The sequence below is a fragment of the Kryptolebias marmoratus genome, linkage group LG14 (genome assembly GCF_001649575.2).
Source record: "Kryptolebias marmoratus isolate JLee-2015 linkage group LG14, ASM164957v2, whole genome shotgun sequence".
Lineage (NCBI taxonomy): Eukaryota > Metazoa > Chordata > Actinopteri > Cyprinodontiformes > Rivulidae > Kryptolebias > Kryptolebias marmoratus.
In genome coordinates this window covers 5,881,216-5,897,773 of record NC_051443.1, presented here as the reverse complement: position 1 = coordinate 5,897,773, position 16,558 = coordinate 5,881,216, and the positions used below count along the sequence as shown (strand labels likewise).

Genomic DNA, 16,558 nt, shown 5'->3' with positions numbered 1-16,558 from the left:
GGGACTATGTTTCTCCGCTGGCCTGGGAACGCCTTGGGATTCCCCCGGAGGAGCTGGCCCAAGTGGCTGGGGAGAGGGAAGTCTGGGTCTCCCTGCTTAGACTGCTGCCCCCACGACCCGACCCCGGATAAGCGGAAGACAATGGATGGATGGATGGATGGATATATATATATTTTTTATTTGGCTGCTCCCTTTTAAAGGGGTCTCAAAAGCAAACAAACTTGCACAAATGATTTGGCAGTTGTTTCATGCTGGATTCCAGCCTCAGAATTACAAGACCGCAGCACTGACCACCAAGCTACCAGAGAGCTAGTGTCTATCTCCAGTGGTCATCGGGCTAGATAATTTATTGAAATGGTTTAAAAGCTTTCCAACCACTTTACAACATGGACCAGATGAAAAATGTAAAGGTGATGCATATGTATTGATGTCCTGCATTTATCATTTATCAGTGAGATTCAGTCTGATTTGGAGAAAGTCTTTATAAGGTTTTTTTTTTTTTTTTTTTTTTTGACTTCACCATGCCATCAACTTAGAAGACTGTAAAAAAAAAAAAAGATCATCAGGAAGTGTAACTGGGGTAGCTATGCACGTGTATTTGTGAATTCATTGTAAAGGAAATTTTTGATGTCACTTATATCTAATTTTTATTATAGGATGTTATAGACTTCCTTTCATCAGAACACACAGAAGGTACGTTATAAATATATTCTTAGCAGTCTCTGGTGAATACAATATATATATATATATATATATATATATATATAATATATTAATCTTTTCTATTGTATTCTTTTTTGTGGTGTATTTTTATTAAAGGGTCTTCAGATGAGAGCTACAATGAGGCTGCTCAAACCCTTTTGACCATTGGCAACCTGACTCACGTCTCCCAGTCAACACAAGGTGAAATGACCACACAAGATTGTACAAAAGGTAGGAGTGACAGAAACCACAGAATTTCTCATTTTGATACAGAAGTTTGTATGTTTTTGGTTGAGTGTGTAATGTTTAATTGCAGAGAAAACAGCAGATGGTGTGATTGCATCCAACCATCCTGAAGAAGACATTGTTTCTTCTTCACTGGAACAAAGTTCTACAGATTTATTGTGTCCAACCTTTGATCAGGAGGTCATTGAAACATCTCAGACTGTTTGCATTGTGGAATTACAAAGCAGTGAAAAAGACAATGATGACTTGCCTCATATTGAATCCAGTCATCAGACATGTGTTGAGCTGAAAGCTGTTTGTGATACAGATCCTATCCCTCAATTAACATCAAATTCAGAGAGCTCAAATAAAACTTCTTCAGTTATGAAAACAAGATGCTTTTCTAAGGTAAAGCCTAAACCAAAACTTGTTCAAACTTCAATTACTGCTAAACCAACATCTCAAAAGAAAACTCCTGAAGAACAGAAAACTGAAGAACACATGGTTAATGAGACAACAGCTAAAGAAGTAACCCTAGAAAGAACAGACTCTGTTCCAGCATTGCTAGAAAGTAACATTTCTTCTACTGAAGTCAAATCATCAGAAGAGACCTCTGTAGAGCCATTCATTACCCAAACGTGTTCTTTGTCTGCATCCCAGTTTGAGCCCAGTAGGAATCAGTCTACCACAGATACAAGAACTTCTGATTCTACAGATGAAAGCTTATTACCTCACGGTGAAACAGATACTGCTGAAACATCTAACTCAGCTGTGGCAGAGAGTCAACAAGACTCATCCACACTTTCAGACCCATTCCAAAATAGCAGTGACAAACATCCTCCATGTACATTACCCGCAGAGGATTTACCTGTCAGTCAAAAGGGAGATGGTGAAGTTGCAACTTCCAGCCAACCTAAAGGGAATAGATTACCAAAAATCAAACCCAAACCAAATCTAACACGGACATCAAGAGCTGTAAGGAATAAATCTCAAGTCAGTGAAGAGACTGTAGAGAAAGACTCACTTTCAGCTCTGAAACCAGAATGCCTCAAACAAACAGAAACCTCATCTCTTAGTTTTAAACACACAAAGAAAGTAAAGACATATGGTGAAGTTGCTAATAAAGCAGCATCAGATGTGATGACATCAGAACAGAATGCCATGGAAAACCAGAACAACTCTAAAGTCCAGCTCACAGGAGATCAGACCACCATAAGCCCAAGGTTAACGTCTGAGTTCACAGAAGAAAACCTCATGTCTCAGGTTGGAACAACTTACCCGACTGTCCCAGAATCACAGGTTCCACAAGAGTCAAATGTAAATTTAGCAGCAACCCAAGAACAAAGTGACAATCCTGTGACTTTGCTTGCACCTGTAAAAGAGAGAACAGTTAATGAAGAAGAGAATAACGTTGCTTTAACCTGTCAGTCGAAGAGGAGTCGGACACAAAAAATTAAACCCAAACCAAACGTGCCACAGACATCAAGAGCTGCAAGGTCTAAACCTCAAACCACAGAAGAGCCAGCAGAGAAAGACTCAAGTCCTGGTCCAAGTGATGATTTCCCTGAAAAAAAAATTCTGGAGGTGGAACAAAAATCAACATGCACTGCCTTCTCTGATAAACAGACTGAAAGCTCTGATTCTGCTTCAGGTTTAAAGCCAGCACTGACTTCTGGTTCTTCTGTAACACCCTCTGAAGAGAATCAGACAAATGTTGGACTTGATCAGATACACATGGGGGCAGCATCAGATCCGAGTGCCATAGAAAACCAGAACTTCTCAGACCTTCAGTCTAAACAAGTTAAAAAGCAAACCACCAATGATACAGGATTTAATTCTGAGGTCACAGCAACAACCCTTATACCATCTGATGAAACAAGTGAGGGCAGCTGTAATTATACAGTAGATTCAGGGGGCGTAAAATCACAAGTTAGCCTAGAATCATATTTAGATTCAGCCCCAGTTCATGAACAAAGTGATCTTTCTACATTTGTCAGACCTGTAGAAGAGTCGAAGGTTTGTGAACAAGATTTTAAAATTGCATCTGCTAGTCAGTTGAGGAGTCGGTTACCAAAAATTAAGCCTAAACCAAATGTTCCACAAAGACCTTCCAAGTTTAAACATCAAACCTCAGAGGAGCCAACAGGCAAGCACTCAGCTTCTAGTCCAAATCTTGAGTCTAATAAAAAGACAATGGCAAAAGTGGAACCAGATCCAACATGCAACATCCAACCTGAAAAACAGAACCAGGAGCTACCGAAAGTCCAGCTTGAAGCCAGTGGAGAGCAGCTCACCAGAGATGAAGATAAATCTTCTGAGTTCAAAGATGCAAACCTGAGTTCCCATGTTGGAAGAAATGAGAACAGGTGTGATAATGTGGCATTAGCTAATCAAGCAGTCACACAAACACAAGTTGGTAAAGAGTCAAATCCAACTTCAGAAAGAAGTGGCCAGCCTGCAGCTTCAGAAGAATTACTCAGTCAGGAAAAAGGGGAAGTCGCATCTTCTTGTCAGTTGAGGAAGAGTAGATTACAAAAAATTAAACCCAAACCAAATCTCCCACAGATTTCAAGGACTTCAAGGTTTAAACCTAAAGTTGCAAAAGACTCAAGCTGTTCTCCTACACCTGACAAAAAATCAGCAGCAGGGGTGGAAACACAGCCACTTTTACCTGATAAACAGATTGAAAACACAGATGTTGGACATGATAGTGAGGTAGATTTGGGAACACTACCATCAGATCAGAGTGCCTCAAAAAACCAAAACCTTTATGAAGTCCAACCTGAGCAGAGTTCAGAGCAGGACACTTATGAGATGAAGAAATCTTCAGAGTTCAAAGATGCAAATCTGACATCTTATGTTGGAACAAGTGACTTGGGATTCAGAAAATCACAAATTGGAAAGGAGTCAAGTGTAGGTTCAGCCTCAGTCCGAGACCAGAGTGAACATCTTCCTCCTGTAGTTATATCTGTGGAGAGGTTACCAGTCAGTAAACAAAAGGATAAAGCTGCATATTCGCCAGAAGTTGTGAATTCTAAACCTGAATTATTGCAAGATCATGTCACAGTCATGCAGCATCTGGACAAATCTCAAAGCCCAACCTTGAGCTCTAAATCCTTAGACAAAACAAAAGCAGAAGAAGCAGAACCAACATGTTCTACTTGGCTTCCAGATAAATTAAAGCAAAACAAAAGTGCAGACTTTTCACCAGTTTCGGGGCGGTCACTGGAATCGGCTCATAAATGCACAGAGAAATCATCTTCATTTAAAGAACAAATGATGCCAAATGTTGGTCAAGTTGTAAGTTCAGAGGGCACGAAACAAACCATTTCTCAGAGAAGCCAGCGGTTTCCCAAAGTCAAACCCAAGCCCAATTTAGGATTGTCCAGTAAAAGTACTTGTAGGAAGCTTCAGTCAGATGATAGCAGCAAACCTTTAGAAGAACAGCTCATGGACTCTTCCTCAACTGTAACAGAGCAACAACCCGAGGAATCAGCTAAGAGCAAAATGTCAAAAGATGATGGAGTGGAGACTGATTTAGCTTTATCTGGGGATGGCAAAGTGGAAATGTCAAACACCCAAACAGTAACGGATCAGACTGGAATTCAAGATATCCACTCCACAAGAAAACAAACAACTTCTAACACCGACTTCACATCACATGAGTCAGACTCATCTGGCCAAAGGTAAGACATGTTTCCACGTCCTGAAAGATTCAACTTATATTGTAGATTTATTATGTTTACATTTTTAAGGGAAAAGTTCCATTACTCGTTCTTTATTCTCCTCTTAGCTCTGATCAGATGTCATCAGAGTTGACTGAAAGTAAAGCTCCTCAAGTTCGGAGAGGCAGGCTTATTAAACCTAAACCCAACCTGCAACTCAGCAGCTGTCCGCAGCAATCCCAGCAAGTTAAGAACACAAAGCCAACAAAAGCAGGTGGGACACTTTTAAAGAACGCTTATGACCAGATTACTGTTAGTTGGAGCTGTTTGATGATAACAAATTCTTTTTTTCCCTAGACTCTAGTAGTTGCTCACAAGGTGTGGATGCCTCTGTTGATCCCAAATCTGTATCTGAAGTCGGACCTGATAGTCAGGAGCCAATAAAAGGAATCGTTGATAAATTAAGTCATAAAGACTCAAGTTCAAATGATGCTCATTCTTCTCTTAGTTGTGTCACACAACCATCTACCACACAGGTAAGATAAATATGCTAAATTTGATGCAGTAGTTTGAACTTAATATTCAGTAGTCATTTTTAAGCAATTTGAGTCAAATTAAAATATAACGCTGTACCAGTTATTTGTTTAGACCCACTTTGATCAATATGAAATAAAAACAAAACACATAAAAGTTCTTTGTACTTTGTTGTCACTTTCCTTGTTAGCAGCTAAAGGAAAAGATTAAAAAACCTTCCAGACTTAAAATTGATTACAAAGTCAGTTTCATAACTGTGTTCTGCAAGTATTGTGTGATCCTTCTGTAATTATTTATCATCCCATGTCTTTGAGTGTCTGCTCTTCCTGTGTGACAAAGGTGGTTCTACAAACGTGAGAAACTGGCTTCACTCTGTCTTTCTCATTCTGATGTCCCTTATTTTGCGACTCATCATATCTTAGTGTCCCATCTGTCTGTTAATGTGGCATCTCACTGGGCTGTAAACCCAGACTTGTGCTGGGTTCTCACCTTCTTCAACAAAACATTTGTGCAGCAACATTTCTCTCGAAATAGTCACAAAGTTGTTGTGGGCATCTCCAACTTATCTCAAGAGCACTAGTATTTTGCTCTACTCTGAAAATGTCCAGATCTAAAATCCATGCTTACGATAAATTATTATTACTTTGAAAACTGGTCTAAATCTGTCTGTCTTCATTTCTAAAGTGTAGTTTAAATCATAAATGTGGTGGCCAAGGTTGGTACAAAATGAGCCATAGTGGGCATGATGTGGGTTGAGGAGGGCAACAAAATAATGTGCAATTTTGAGTCTGCAAATAGTCTCCAACAGTCGCTGTCCAGTGAGATACTACCTTAATTGGTTACATTAGATCACCCATGAAGTCATTTAGCTAAAGGTTTAACCGAAACCTAACTCTAGCTAACTCTGTCATTTCCTAATATAAGATGGTCTTAGTTTATACCAGTTACATGAAAGGTATTCCTTCAAGGAGTTCTGGGTTTTTTATTTTATTTTAGGTGTCCATGCAGTAACACATCTGCCTTAATTGGGTTGGAAAGCACTGCTGTTGATTTCAAACAAAACACTTTATCAAGTTGCAGCTTTGATCAGGGATGGGCTGTAATACTGATGAAAACATGCTGTTTCCTTTCCTCAAATTTCTGTTTTTGATTGTTTTAATCTTAGAATGAATCAACACCAAGTGCTGAGGGGATTCCTAGTTATCCACTCATACCAGAGGGTGAGTCAGTCAAAGGTTTTCTTCCTCTCACATCACTTTGTTTGAATTTTACTTTCTGTTCTTTTTGGATTTGGATTAAAATGTTTCTGTCTCTCTGTCTCACTCTCTCTTTCAGTCCTTCCAGCAGAAGTTCCTTCAGATCCAGATGAACCTTTCTTCATCCTCTCTCTGACTGCGATCCCAGTCTCGTCAGCGGGGGAGGGGGAAACCATTTCATCGGAACACCTGTCAGATCTTCCTGTAACAGACTCATCAGTACATCAACCAAGGTAAGTTTGTGTTTTAGCAGCCTGACATCCAAGGGAGCCTAGATTCTGATGGTGTGATTTAGGAACTTTGTTCTCCCCTTACAGCGTTTCTCTGGAAGTAGCAGGAGATGGATTTGTTTCCACAAAGGAGAGTAGTGTGGTAATCAATGTAGACGCTGGCCGAGAACCAACTAGTTCCCAATCTGATCAACAAGGTATGATCTTAGTTTAAAACTCTGGTTAGGTGATAGCATGTCTTCAAGGAATGCTAGGCCTTTAATTTATCTCTGGAATTTTGGGGTGAATTACTGAGAATTACTCCTACTTTTTTTGTTAAAGGAAGAGAAACTACTGCAGTCCAATTGCTAAAGTTTCCAGAAATAATGGAAAGTAATGAGATTGAGACTCCCCCATCAAAACAGACACTAAAAGGCTCTGGAAGGAAAGGTATGTAAAAGATAAATTATCCACCTTAACTCTCTGCAAACTGGACACATCTTTTAGATCCTACCTCTCCTTTAAGAAGGTAAACTGCAGGTTAAATCCAAATCTTCAAAGAAGAAACAAACCAGCTCTGCTGTCACCGAAACAGAGTCAGCTTCTTCCCAAAGTGGCACCATTCAGGACTCAGACAATCCTGAGCCTTCTGAGCAGCCAAAATCCTCTGGAAACATCATCACTGATTCTCTGACTGGAGGGAAAGTTGCTGTCCCCACTGTGGCCTCGCAGACTGCACAAAGCATCAGGCATCAGAGCAAGTGAGAAACAAACCAGAAAATGTTAGACATGGTTCCAAATATAATTAAAATGTGTTGTTTGATTTTTTTTTTTTTTACTCTCATTTTCTTTTTGTGATAGAAAAGCTAAAGAATTTCCATCTTTCTTTTCTGGGACAAGCAGTTCCTCCGAGAGCAAACCTCCATCTAGAATAATGACGGCTAAAAGATTGAAAACTCCATCTGCAGTAGCAAAAAAGTCTTCGTCAGAACCTGAGGCCTCCACATCTAAAGACGTTTCCACACTAAGGCCTTCGCAGCCCTGTTTAACATCTGTAACACCTCCAGATGTGGACATCGCCTTGACTTCAACTCACAGGCTCAGAAGCTCACACTCAGCTCCCAGTTCTCATCTCCGTACAGCTGAGGTAAGAGTCAAAGTCAGACAACTTTATTAATTCAAGTTAGGCAATTTGTCTTTTTGTCTAGTCCACATTTATTTTCATTGTACATTTTCAACAAACTAGAACAGTCACTTAAAACAAGATACAATAAGAAAAATGGAGCCCATTTGTCACTAAAGCACCTATTTAGTCTAAAACACCTATAGTTTAATAGTGGAGAGAATAAAGAATTTAGAGAAGCGATGGGTTCTCATTCTGAGCACAATGTAACGACAGCCTGAAGGCTGGAATTCCCTCAGAGGAAATGATCCTGTTGGCTGATAACTCTCCCTGCTCTCTCTGTCACATGATTCTTCTTAAGAAGGCCCAACTCCCACTGCTGAACAGTAATGCTGGAGCACAAGTTTACTATACTCTTTACGCTGTAGCAGAGAAAAGAAAAAGTTGAAAGGCTTTCAATATAAGACTGATAAAAATGACATAAGGTAACATCAGGCAGAAAGAGTTGCTATCGAAGTATGTATTGTGAGTGACGCTCAGCTCCTGTCACGTCTTAGTTCAGTATCTGTAAAATTGACTGGATTATAAAATGTTTTTGTTGTCTAAGGGTGATTAGTTGTGGCAGCCATCTTGAATCAGGTTGACTGCAGCAGGCAGACAGTTGCAGTTTTGCATCCATTTCTTCTGTTCTTGCACTTCTATCACGCTTAAATGTAGCAATTTTTTATTTTCACAGCACTGTACTTTGCTAAGAAACAGCCGAACACACAGACAGGCAAAAACCATTTTGCCTTCAGGGGAGAGCATTAATAAGATGAAATTGTGTCAGGATGCAGATTTATTCAAGGTGCTGAGTTACACATGCAGATGGGCTTGATGAAAAGTAAACTTTGTTTTTGTTACAGGCTTCAACAAACGACGACATTTCAGAGGCTGCGTTGGTTGAAGAGGAGCCGACCAATGTGTTGCAGTACTTCTTAAGTGACATTTTCACAGAAGTAGAAGAAGGCTAAAAGCTGGAGCAGGGTTGGCTTTTTACAATATTTTCCTTCATTATCTCTGTAAAGATTAATTTAAGACTACAAGATAAAAAATGTATTTTATTTGTTTTTGCAGACAGTTCTTTAATCATCTTTACAAGCACTTTGGATTTGTACAGCAGTTCCAGTTTATTCCACAAATTCACAATATAAATGTGAAAATGAATAGAAAAACAACTTAGACTGAATTTTGGATTACACTTTAAGCCTCAAGTTTTATTAAGCAGCTGTGAAAATGTAAATAGGTAAAGTTGTAACTGTTTCAGTATTTTTTTTTATCATACGTGTCCAGTATTTAGACTCAAAATCTGAGAAAATAACAAAAAACTCTGTGACTCCTGTACAGTTTTATGTCTCTCCTGTGTTCATTAAAATTAGATTTTTGTAAAATGGATACTATGTAGGACATTTTGTTTCAGTTTATTCTGTAGTTGTGTTGATTATAAAGACAGAATTACCTCTAATTATCTAGTACCAGTACAGTGCAGCATATTGAACACCCCCTTCTCACTTTTCTCTTCAAAGTGTGTTGGAAAAAAAATGACAACCAAGTAATAAGAAAGGACTCTTCTAGAGGCTGTTTGGATCAACCATTCTGAATTACTGGCTGCATGAAATGATGAAGAAGTAAAGAAGCCATCCCATCATATTTTTTACTAAAAACGTTTTGGTCTAAATCAGGGGTCGGGCAATCTTTACAATCAAAAGAGCAGCTTTTGTACTTTTCTCACTAAACACAGTTTGTCCGTTATAGAGTTGTTTTTGTTCTGTGATGTTGAACATACAATGAGACTGATGTGGGTGTGCGTATTAGGTGGAGCAAACACCAACGTGTCACGAGTGCGCTCATCCCTGCCTGCTCCATCACTCAAGTTTGAACGAAGTATGGCAGGCTGTTTCACCAAATAATCAAATCACACCCTTATTGCTATTAATTAGTTTAGATTTCAGTAATAGCATTTCTCCTGGTCACAGTAACATTTTTACTAGCCTGAATTAAAATGAATGAATTTTTACCATAGACATTGAAGTTTAAGATAAATTCAATTGTACCAGTAAAAAATAAGTAAAATGTAAATCCTTAAAAAGTTAGTGGTTGACTTAACATTTAATAGTCACCCTGGATTTATAATCATAGCAATAGATCAAATGATGTATAAAATATATTTTTAGTTGTCATTGAATAATAAGTGTTTATTATCAATAGTAGTAATTTTTCCTATAATGTTTTTTTTCTTCATAGTCAGTGTTTTTTAACAGGACACACTTCCTAACAACATTACACAACACAGGACTCCTTGTGGAAATCTTAAACTTGGCTTGTTAAATTGTCGTGACAATCTGGCAAAGAACATTTTTAAATATCTAAAATAAAACGACAATGGGATTGGTGATAATATATAAAATGTTTGTTTTTCTGAGCAAGAATTCTGTTTCATTTTGACTAGGACGTTATCCTTATTATTGATTTGTAATAATGTTATTGTAAATATTTTTAATATCAATTCTGATGAATAAAGTTTTTATTGAAATCTAAATGAGTAAATGGCCTTAGGATTGAGTCTCTGCTTTTTGCAGATGATGTGGTCCTATTGGCTTCATCAGACCATGATCTACAGCTCTCACTGGAGCGGTTCGCAGCCGAGTGCGAAGCGGCTGGGATGATGATCAGTGCCTCCAAATCCGAGGCCATGGGCTTGAGCTGGAAAAGGGTAGAGTGCAGCATCTGCAGTGAAGCGGGCTCTGTACGGGTCTGTCGTGGTGAAGAGAGAGCTGAGTCAAAAAGCGAAGCTCTTGATTTACCGGTCGATCTACGTTCCTACCCTCATCTATGGTCACGAGCTTTGGGTAGTGACCGAAAGAACGAGATCGCGAATACAAGCAGCTGAAATGAGTTTCCTCCGCAGGGTGTCTGGGCTCTCCCTTAGAGATCGGGTGAGAAGCTCGGTCATCCGGGAGGGACTCAGAGTAGAGCCGCTGCTCCTCCATGTCGAGAGGAGCCAGTTGAGGTGGCTCTGGCATTTGATTAGGATGCCTCCTGGACGCCTCCCTGGTGAGGTGTTCCGGGCACATCCCACCGGGAGGAGGCCCAGAGGAAGACCCAGGACACGCTGGAGGGACTATGTTTCTCGGCTGGCCTGGAAACGCCTTGGGATTCCCCCGGAGGAGCTGGCCCAAGTGGCTGGGGAGAGGGAAGTCTGGGTCTCCCTGCTTAGGCTGCTACCCCCACAACCCAACCCCAGATAAGTGGAAAAAGATGGATGGATGAGTAAATAGAGATGGAGTGTTTTTTCATTATAGGGTAAAACAGCTTGCCACACTTTGTGCCAACTCGAGCAAGCGAGCGGATAGAGCGCTCACATAACTCAGATTGAGCGAGTTTTTCATCAAGTTTTCTCACGCTCAACTTGATGGCACAAAAAATACTCCAATATACTAACAAGTATATCGGAGTATTTTTTGTGCCATTACAAGTATGGCAAATAACAATCAATGTTACTTGCCATACTTCAAATATATCAATACTTGAAGCTCAAATAAAGAAAACATTACTCAGTCAGTGTTATTTAAAAAAACATTTACATTATTAAAAAGAGAAGAACAAATTTGTGAAAAATGAAAAAATCAAACATTTTGTTGTGTATACCTTCTTTTAACAAACCACAAAGCGTCTTTGTTTAAGACTTTGGCATAAATGCCGACAGGCGATATACAATCCTTTAAGAAATGCTACTTTTTAATTACTTCAGAAATTAAAGGCCTGGCATTACTGGGTTAACTTTTGGAGGCAACCCAATTCAAGATGGCCACCCCAGCCAACTGACCTTGAAAAATAAAAATGTCTAGCTCAGTTTTACAGATACTGAGCTAGAATTGGGTGTAGTCAGATTCCCAGCACATTTTTAAAAAAATGTCATTAACTATTTAGTCAAATTTTGTCTGTTAGCAAAAAATCTCACAACCCACTGGACAGATTTTATTTAAACTTGTCAGGAAATAATCATTGGGTGTACCTCTACAACTGATTGACCTTTGGAGCCAACTCAATTTAAGATGGCCGTCACAGCTAATCAGCATTAGCCAACACAACAATTGCACAATGTCTTTGCTTAAAATTTTGGTAATGAATGCTGCATTTTAATTCCATAAAAAAAATAATAAATAGTGGAGATGCTTTATTGTAAATGACAGAAATGGTGAAGGTTACTTTAAATTTACTAAGTTCATATAAAGTCTGTTTGAGTTGCAAATAAAATCTTTAGTTGAACGGATCAACTTTCAATCCTTTGAAAGAAAAATCAGGTTTTTAGGATAATAAACTGAAGTTCTGCATAATTTTCATTTGTTTTAATACACTCAAAACGGGTCGAGTAAAATAAATTTTGAGAAGAATTACTTTGTACAAGCCATAAACCTGATGTCTTTATATCTTTTTTGAAAACATTTATGGGTGTAAATGAAGTTCTGTGTGGACCTTCAGTAATGCAGCGATACAGGAGCTTTATGACGCACTAATCTGTGGAGGGACAGCCTCTCGTGTGGAGGATTAGGACTGTTGAGTAACTAACGGCTCGGTCTGCAGGTCCAGCCTAATGCTGCTTCGGTCAGCTGGGAGATCAGCCCGTTCACTCAGTGTTCTGACAGAACCCACCGCCGAAGAACCATGGCTGATAAGACTCAGGTGAGTGAAGAGAGATGGTTTTTCCATCAACTGCACTTCATTTTAGTGCAAAATTTGAACACAGGTTATTTCAGTAATAAAATGCTGCTGAAACAGCAAGTTGATTTACAAGAAATCTAATGAGACTGAATCCAAACACAACCATGTTCTGATTCCTAAAAAAAAACCATGATTTCTTAGAATCTGACGCAACAATGTTAACAATTGTTCGCAGCAAATGATACAATTGGAAATATTCTGTTATTCAATAAAAAGTTTAGGCCTAAAAACTGTAAATGTTTTAATTTAGTTTTAGACAAAAAATAGAAAATTTGCACAATATGTGATGAAGATGACTCTAGGCTACTACCACACTAAAAATGAGCCTAATAGCTGTAAAAATGACACACACATGCAGGTAATTACACAATTGTTTGCTTTTAAAGGTGGGAGGTTCTAATGAAACATAAAAAAATATAAGATGGACTTTTTGAACTAGTCAACAAAACAAAATTTATAGACTTTTAGAAATCATCAAACAGGAATCTTTGCAGCTAGTTGACAGAGTTACAAACTTAATCATTAGTCATTTTGGTGAAACCTTGAAAATAACATCATGCATGATCTGTGACATTGTAATGTCTTGTGCAATCTGTTAGTGTGATGTGAATGACTGTCAGCTACTCCCATGTTGAATTTTAGCTCAGTGTCTGTAAAACTGAGCTATTTTCTTCCATGTGTTTGCTGAGGTCAGTCAGCTGTGGCGGCCATCTTGAATTGGGTTTCCTCTAAAAGTTGATTTGTTGTGAATGGTAACTCAGTGATTACTTTTTCAAAAGTTTTATAAAATCTTGTCCAGTGGTTTGTGCAATATTTTCCTAACAGACAAACATTAATGGCCTTTTGTCCTTGGTGGTGGGCAATATTAAAATCTGTTCTTCCAGAAACAAAGACTTCATTCTTTCCATTATCCCCAATCATATGAGTTCAGTGCTGCTTTGTGATTAAACCATCTGACTCTAGGATCTGCCGCTTGAACAAAGTCCAGTGATTGATGTCCTGCCCTGACGTAAAATGGCTGATCCATGGCTCCTGGGCTGTGATGTAACACCTTCAGGAAGCTTTTTTTCTGTTGATAGTAATTTAGGTGTCAGTGTTTTCCGTCTGTCTCTGTACGACCTTCAGTTCCTGTCTAAATGCTTTTTTTTTTTTTTTTGCCCAACGCTAAAAAGCCAAAGGTGGGCGGTAACGTTTTTTTTATCCGTGTATGCGTGTGTTCATGTTCCTGCAAGCAAAATATTTCTTGAACCACTGGACGGATTTTAATGAATCTTGCAGAAAGTAATCACTGGATGTATAACTTAGTCAGTTTTACATATTCACCTAAAGTTAGGTGTAGTAGTGGTTGTGATTTTCCCCAATAATACATTTTGAGAGGTAACAGATTGAACAAGAACTTGCCTTTAACTATTAGAGTCAGCTCTGACTGTCTGTTAGCAAAATACTGCATGAACTACTTGACAAATTTTAATGAAGCTTTCAGGAAACAATCATGGGATGTTCATCTACAGCTGATTAACCTTTTGGAGCCAACCAAAGTCAACATAGCTGCCACAAGTAATTGAACTTAGTGGACAAGGAAATAGCTATAACTAAGTCAATTTTACAGATATTAAGCTAAAATTTAATGTGATAGTATAAAGATATTCACAATACTTACTCTGAGTGTGGTATCTAGCAAATCACGTGAGATTGTGCATAACGTTATTGTAGCATGAACGGACCCCATTTTTATGACCTCAGATTACACTCATCTTTCCACCAACTGTTCTGTCTAAAGGGTCCTTTTGTTATCACTGAATCCTGGTTTTATTTGGCTGATGTTTTCCGAGGTATAACACACTCTGGATATCTTATTAGCATGGACAGTCTCTAAAACAAATAAATAAAGACTCAAAAATAAATAAAAACAATAACAGTTTATTATCTTTTGATAAAACTTGAGAAACCTTGGCTCTTTACTCAGTTCGTTCATCTTTGTTCATCTTCTCTGTCAAGTCTTCCCTCCTGGTGATGAGACAGGTGGTGTTTGGTCTATGACTTTAAACTGATGCGAGCTGGTAAACAAGATGCTTCACTTCTAACCCAAGTCTTCCTCAAACGAATCTGATGATCTGGCAGAATTATGAACATTCATCTGGCCTAAAATAGTCCAAACTGTACAAATTATTGCTCGTGTAAAACCTAAACTTAGATCCTAATCTTGAATTATTTGTTAAAAGAATTCTGATGTTTTAGACAAATTGATAATCAAAGTCCTGTCTTGGCCCATAAAGGTTAACTTTTGCTTCAGAGTGCTGTTCTTCTTAAATGTTTTTAAAGTGAATTGTTTGTTGCAATTAGGTTCATATAATTACTTGATGCTAAAACTCAGAATATCATTCCCAAACTCTCAATGTAATAAACTGATTCAGCCCTCAGGTGTTGAAATCTGATAAATAATAAGGGTGAATAAATAATGGGAATCTAAATACTATTGGTTTCCTTTAAGATACATTTCGATAAATTCAATCTGCCCCCATTTAATGAGATCGTAAAACAGTAGTGGGAGTAAGTACACCCTTCTTACATCATTCTGCTACATTATTATTAAGGTTTGACCAAAAGCGCTACAACTTTATCATGTGATGATCATCATGAGATGATCTTAGTCTAAAACTCTGGCATGAAAGGCAGAGGACACTATGCATCCCTTCAAGGAATGCCAGGCTTTTAATTTTTCCTTGTTGGTATTTCAGTTATAACAGATTTTTTTGGGTTTTAGTAAAAGTTTATAAATATTGTTTTTTTCGTTTTTTTTTTCCTCCCACACAGGAGGACATGGTGCTACAGCAAATTGAGAGGGAGGTGCGGATGCGGGAGGGGGCCTATAAGCTGCTGGCCGCTTGTTCCCAGAGATATCAGGCCCTGGAGGCCTCCAAAAGTCTGCTGACCTGCAACGCCCGTATTCTGGCTCTGCTCAGCCAGCTGCAGAAGATCAGGAGGGCCCAAATCTTAGAGCAAGTAGGAAGCAGGTCAGATCACGTACAAGGGGGTTTGTAATTCATCAGCTTTTTAGGCAAAGGCAAGATGTGCAATTTGCAGAAATTGCTATGCCTCATACTAACCACTAGATGTCAGAGAAGGTCACTTTTTGTGCAGAATGTAGTTTAAAAGACTGTGTCTAATTGTACAAGTGTGAAGGTATGGAATGTGAAATGTTTGTAGAACAAATGTGTCAGTTGAAGTAAATATTCTTTTGATGGTTCAGATTCAGCAAAGACCAAGAACTGTTGAGCAGCTAGAATCCTCTATCAGACCAGAATGGGTCAACCTTCTCCTCTAAAACCTCCAGCAGCTGCTCTCCTCAGTTGATGTTTACAGACTGTTGTTGAAAGAAGACGGGATGCTTCACAGTGGGAAACTTGGACTGTCCCAAATTTTTGAGATGTGTTACTGCCATCAATTTATCTTATTTTTTTCTCTCCAAAATGGTACAAATTCTTAGTTTAAACATTCAACATGGTTACTATGCTTAATTAGAATAAAACTTTGGTTCGTGAGATTTGCAAATCATTGCAGATTTTTTTAATTTACATTTTACACAAAGTCCCAACATTTTTGATATGAAGTTGTATTCACCCCTCTTGTTACTTTTAGAACCTGATAAAGACCAGATCATTGTTATTATGTCCTGATATGTAAAACTCTAAAATTAAAAGAGGGTAAACCTTTTTTTTTCTTTTTTCATGACTGTATTTTCATCTTATCTAAAATCAGATATTTGTAAAACTAACTGCAGAAGCCTGTATCGTGCCATAATAATGTACACATCTACATAGGTGCACATGTACTGTACAATATCTGAAGAAAATCAGGCTTTTTTAACTGCTAAAAGCATAGAGAGCATAAATTTGATGTGGTAAAATATATATTTCTAAATATGTCTTTTCAGTTTTCCTCTAAACTAAGAGTTATATACAGGTGCTGGTCATAAAATTAGAATATCATGAAAAAGTAGATTGATTTCAGTAATTCCATTTAAAAAGTGAAACTTGTATATTATATTCATACATTACATACAAACTCATATATTTCAAATGT

The 16,558-nt window shown here is 38.2% G+C and overlaps 2 protein-coding genes across 6 annotated transcripts in view; both read left to right on the top strand.

The window, feature by feature from the left end:
- zgc:162472 (uncharacterized protein LOC553495 homolog) overlaps positions 1–10,292 on the top strand; it is a 25,549-nt gene extending 15,257 nt beyond the window's left edge. For 3 of the 5 annotated variants that reach the window (XM_037979441.1, XM_017427554.3, XM_017427549.3), the window contains 12 exons: positions 657–693; positions 820–933; positions 1,019–4,613; positions 4,721–4,866; positions 4,950–5,128; positions 6,292–6,346; positions 6,462–6,615; positions 6,700–6,809; positions 6,934–7,041; positions 7,118–7,352; positions 7,453–7,738; positions 8,620–10,292. In XM_037979441.1, the coding sequence (XP_037835369.1) occupies positions 657–693; positions 820–933; positions 1,019–4,613; positions 4,721–4,866; positions 4,950–5,128; positions 6,292–6,346; positions 6,462–6,615; positions 6,700–6,809; positions 6,934–7,041; positions 7,118–7,352; positions 7,453–7,738; positions 8,620–8,727 (5,127 nt within the window). In that variant the 3' untranslated portion in view covers positions 8,728–10,292. The remainder of the gene's footprint in view (positions 1–656; positions 694–819; positions 934–1,018; positions 4,614–4,720; positions 4,867–4,949; positions 5,129–6,291; positions 6,347–6,461; positions 6,616–6,699; positions 6,810–6,933; positions 7,042–7,117; positions 7,353–7,452; positions 7,739–8,619) is intronic. The other 2 variants (XM_017427550.3, XM_017427553.3) reach the window with 2 other exon arrangements.
- Positions 10,293–11,847: 1,555 nt separating this feature from the next.
- Positions 11,848–16,558, top strand: part of LOC108242588 (rhotekin) — a 34,883-nt gene continuing 30,172 nt past the window's right edge. Inside the window, exons 1-2 of the mRNA XM_017427513.3 lie at positions 11,848–12,436; positions 15,290–15,489. Coding sequence (XP_017283002.1) covers positions 12,419–12,436; positions 15,290–15,489 — 218 coding nt within the window. The 5' untranslated portion in view covers positions 11,848–12,418. The remainder of the gene's footprint in view (positions 12,437–15,289; positions 15,490–16,558) is intronic.